The 5,056-nt window shown below is 56.2% G+C and overlaps 1 protein-coding gene across 1 annotated transcript in view; it reads left to right on the forward strand.

Moving 5' to 3' along the window:
* LOC105306488 (trafficking protein particle complex subunit 9-like) overlaps nt 1-5,056 on the forward strand; it is a 285,172-nt gene that overhangs the window by 17,703 nt on the left and 262,413 nt on the right. Inside the window, exon 6 of the mRNA XM_011381532.2 lies at nt 3,226-3,378. Within this exon, the coding sequence (XP_011379834.2) occupies nt 3,226-3,378 (153 nt within the window). The remainder of the gene's footprint in view (nt 1-3,225; nt 3,379-5,056) is intronic.

Here is a 5,056-nt window from a genome sequence, read left to right on the forward strand (position 1 = left end):
TGCCCCCGCAGTCCTTGTCGCTGGCCCTGTTTGGACAGTTCCATGGATTCGGAACTTGGCTCACTAGCTCTCAGGTGTGCCATTTGCATCTCAGAGCCTCTCCATCAGGCACAGGTCAGTCCACGCGCCACCTCCTGACAGCTTCCCCTGCCCCTTCCAGGGGAATTCATCGTGCCGCTTACGCTCCGTTCCAGCCACACTCACGTCTCTTGGCTTCGTGTGGTTCAACGGTCCCACGTGTCCGTCACGTTTTTACAGCAGGCACCATGCCAGGCACATGGATAACGCTTGGCTCTGTCCCAACAGACCACATGCTCAGTGTGGCGTCAGGCGTGGTCACAGAAGTCTCACTGCACGCTCTGTTGTATTTCCGCTGCCTTTGCATGAAGGGATTTACTGGTGTGCCTCCTAGGAAGACAGTGACATTCACCAGTGACGGGAGCCCTCCAGCTCGATGCCTCTGTGCGCACGGCTGCGTAGCCTTCTTGTGAGGTTCAGCACTGTACACGGCTCTCGGGCCACGCGGCAGAAGGTCACACAGCTGGCTCGTCTTAAGACCAAGTGAAGTGCCTCTGTCGATGCCGCAGGAGTCTATGTGTTCGGCTCACTGGGAGCACGGGTGAGAAGTACGTACGTGACAGGGAGGGTGACCTCAGGCCGTCTGGCCCTGCAGTCGGGGGACATCCTTGCTAGCGAGTGGCAGTGCTGGCGCTCGCGCGCAGGGCCATCTGGCCGCCCTGAGCTCGTGTACGTGGCTGTGATGTCACATGTTCTACTGTCTCTTTTCAGAGGGGCAGGTCACATCTCTGTAGTGACGGTCTCCGCACTCTGCCGCGGTGCGGGGGGGTTGGTGGTGTCTGGTGAGCGGCGAGAGGCAGGACGCGCCGTGGGGAGGGCGTGCTGTCTGCCGACACTGGCTCCGAGTCTGGCCTTCTCGCTTAGCAGCTGCTCGCCACGTCGCTCAAACTCTCTGAGCGTTAGCTGCCTCTTTTAGAACGTGCGGATAACACAGCTTAAGAGGGATACTTCCTGGGTGGCTGTGTCAACTGTCGTCTTCACAAGACTCCAGGAGAAGACTTTGTCCTGTGTCTCCTGGGCGCGCCTCCGCGCTGCCCCTGCCCCCCCCCTCCGCTTCGTCCAGGTGGCCCTGCCTTGCCAGGTTAGCACAGGGAGCAGGAGGGAGAGGCAGGGCTTACCTGCGTCATTTAGATCAGCTCTCCCGAAGCCTGGGTGAATTCTTTAGTCACTGACCACCTGCCAGTCCGCGTGGCTGTGGCAGAGTCAACCCACTGCTTTGGAGAGGTTTATCCTGCCGGCAGAGTTGAGTCTAGGGACTCAATCCGTGACACGTGTGCCCTAGGTGGTTGCCGTTCTTGTTATTGGTTCTCATCGTTGCCTGGCCCTAACATGGGGCGCCATACAAAGCAGCTGCTTTGGCTCAGAGCCCACCTCACTGTCTCGGGCCGGCCGCAGTCCTCAGCAGGCCAGAGCCTCAGAGCTCTCTCCTGGTACATTGGAGGGGGCTGCGGGGATGAACGTAGACGCAAGAGTGAGCTGTGAGCGTGTGTGTGAGCGTGTGTGCGAAAGTGTGACAGAAAACTCAGGGAATACAAAACAGTTGGAAGTGACCCATGATCTCAGTACTCAGACAACCAGCGTTAGCACGCAGGTGTGTTTTCTTCTCGTTCTGTCCGTATTTTCATGCAGTTGAAACTACATTGCACATTCAGTTTAGTGTTATGCTTTTTTCACGTAGCTTTTTCACCTGTTCTAAGTCCAAATCTGAAATGACGCCTGGACTAAGCTGTCTGCTGTCTTGTACGCTTACCGAGTGCCGAGTGCCCGGGCTGTTAGTCGCTGAGCGGGGAGGGAGGCGATGGCAGTGGCTCCACTCTGCGAATGCCAGCACAGGGTCGGATGCTCCGCGGGAATCTCTGGCTCCTCATGTAGCCCCGGGGCGGGGCGCCGTGACCACCCAGCAGGATGAGGAAGCCGGGGCCAGAGGGGTAGGAGGAGCGCCTGCTGCAGTGGGGGCCTATTTGGAGTGCTTCACTATTATTCACTCATTCATTCTTCACGATGACACATTTATAGACAGGTGGACTACGGCCTGTGGGGTTTGCTAACTTTCCAGGGGATACCCCGCCGGAGCCAGGATTTGAGCCTGGGCGGTTTTGCCCTGAACCTGGAGTCTGAACCAGCATGGTACCCTCCTCTCGTGGTGGTGGTGAGCCTCAGAGGCAGGCTCTAGTCCTTGCCTTCCATCTGTTGAGCGATGGGTGGGAGACTGAGCCGCTCAACACAGGTGATGTTCTAATAGAGGTGTGTGCACCTGAGCCCAGGGCAGCAAGGTGGGCCGGGAAAGGCATCACGGGAAAGGAGCCTTGGAGCGGGGCTGAAGGACGCGTCGGAATTCACTCTGCGAGGAAGTGAGCAGGCCGGGCGTTCTGGGCACAGGGAACAGCGTGTGTGCAGGGTTATGGGGGGCATAGGGGTGAAGGGAGGGGAAGGGGAGGAGGAGCAGGCGAGGGGTGAGACCAGGCGGCTCCCCCCGAAGCATTTCTGTGTTGTTGGGGCCATGGACATCGGTTCAGCCGGGGATGCCTCAACTCTCTCCTACTCCCTGCCCGGCCGTGGGAAAGGCTCTGAGTGCCTGGCTCCTGGAGCCACGTGTCAGAAATGGCCTGATGATGGCATCTTTGGGAGCGGAGACTTTGCGGGGCCTCAGTGTCTGAGCCGGTACTGGCGTTTCAGGGAGGGCTTGGCCAGTGCTGCTTCAGCAGGTCAGCAAGTGCTTCAGTGATCCCGGGGCTCTGGGACCTGGCCTTCCCACAAGCAGCGCCCCGACGGGTCTCTGCTAAATGTGGATTTCTTTCTCTTCAGGGTGATAGGAAATATTGGTCAGGGGGAAATTCAGTTGAGCTGAGTTTGTGAGAGCAGAGGGTGACGATTTTGTCAGTGAGAGGAAGCCACTCGGGGGTTGCAAAGGTGACGTGGTTCCGAGCGTGGTGCCCCGCCTCTTCCTTGTGCCTCACGCATAGACACAGGTCATTGCCTCACCAAACCCGGCATTCTGGAACTTTCTTGGTACTTTGATCTCTCATTCGAAATGGTTTACATTTTTCTTTGCTTTTTGAGAATGCATCAGAGTTTTCTAGAGGGGCTGGTAAGTCTCACCCTCTCTCACTTACGTCATTCTCATCACCATTGTTATTGTCATTGTAGAAAAACTGTACGGCGACTTCTTGAGCTGGAAACTAGAAGAAACCCTCGCCCAGTTTCCTTTGCAGCCCGGACAGGTAGCCACGTTCACAGTCAACATCAAAGTGAAGCTGGATTTCTCCTGCCAGGAGAATGTCCTCCAAGACCTCAGTGACGGTGAGCTCCTCCCCAGTTTTAATGAGCACAGCGTGGTCCCCAGGCGCATGGCGGCAGTCACCACGCCTGCTGCCTGCCGCTCTGTCTTTGCAGCATGCTTGTCATCGCCACGCCGGGCTGCTGGAGACTTCTCCTGGGCACTTAGCGGGCGAGTTACCGCGTATATCCGAAAGCAGTGAAAGTGCTTGTCGTTAAACGATTTCTTAAGTCACACTCTTTACTGTTTTGTGCGCATTTGCCTGGCGGTTGTCCTCCATTGGTGGAATGTGAGAATGGCTGTGTTTTGTCAAGTATAACTGCTGTGATCTCATTAGCTGCAATGATAAAGTTCTTCAAAATCTGGTGATTTCTATAAAGAGATGGAATCTGAAGAAAATGAGAATTTATGCTGACTAGGGAGAGGGTTTCATGGATTAATTATGTCAAATTATGAAGCATGCATCCTGACATTCGTTTGGAGGCATGACGGGGTGTATTAGTTAGCTCAGGCTGCTGTAACAAAGGACCACAGACAGCGTGGCTTTACGGCAGAAACTTCTGACAGTTCTGGAGGTCGGGCTCAGGTGAGGACCCTTCTCCTGGCTTGCAGACAGCTGCCTGATCTCACTGTGCCCTGCTATGGCAGAGAGAGAGAGAGAGAGCGAGAGAGAGAGAGCGCGAGCGCGCGCGCGAGCGAGCACTGGTGTCTCTCATAAGGACACCAGCCCTCTTGGATTAGGGCCCCACCCTGATCACCCCATTTAACCTATCTCACCTCCTCACAGGCCTCATCTCCAAAAACAGCCACATGGGGCAGGTTAGGGCTTCAACATAGGCATTTTTGGGGCACAGCATTCAGTCGAAGGGTATTATTGGAGACAGCGGATTCTGACAGTAGAACTTACTACGTAACTTTGAGTGACGTGATCTAGTTTATAACATGGTAAAACTATCCATTTCTGGGGTTGTCGTGAAGGTGTGTGCTTCACCGGCACATGGCAAAGCTTCGACAAGCGTCAGTTACGTCATACCCACTCCTGTTCCCTGTTTATGACGGTGCAGACATTCAGCTACCCCCTGTCATGATGTATGTACTCGGCCAGGCCCTTGGAAAATGGAGATGAATGAGTAATGGCCTGTCACCCGGAGAGCAACAGTGACAACAGCTGGCACTTGGGAGGCTTACATAAATCACCTCACTTACTCTTCACAGCAATCCTATGAAATCGGTGCTCCTAAGGTCTCCATTTTACAAATGAGAACATCAAGGCACAGAGGTCGAATAGCTTTTCCAAGGTCACACAGCTGGGAAGTGGTGGAACTGGGCCGTGAAGCCAGGCAGCCCGACTCTGGGGTCTGTCCTCGTAACCATTCCGCGGCCCACTGTGGCCCAGAGGGTTGGCCGGGAAGTAAACGCGTGGTTAGGGCGCCCTGAGACTCAGACATGATGTGCAGCTCACGTTACCTGGCGGGGTCCAGCGGGGACTCCCCGAGCCAGCGTGTGGCCTGAGCCTGGGCCAGGAAGTTTCCCAGTTGAAGAAGCAGTGTGGGTCCCGCAGGCCTTGCAGGGGCAGCGGCCACCGAGGCCGAGGGCCTGCCATCAGCTGTGAGGGTGCTACCTCCAGACCCTCGGTGTCTCTGGGAGCGGGGCTCCGTCTCCCGGCTGCTCGCCCTCAGCCCTCCCTGAACGTCACCTGGA

The sequence above is a fragment of the Pteropus vampyrus genome, unplaced genomic scaffold (genome assembly GCF_000151845.1).
Source record: "Pteropus vampyrus isolate Shadow unplaced genomic scaffold, Pvam_2.0 Scaffold438, whole genome shotgun sequence".
NCBI classification, from domain to species: Eukaryota; Metazoa; Chordata; class Mammalia; order Chiroptera; family Pteropodidae; genus Pteropus; species Pteropus vampyrus.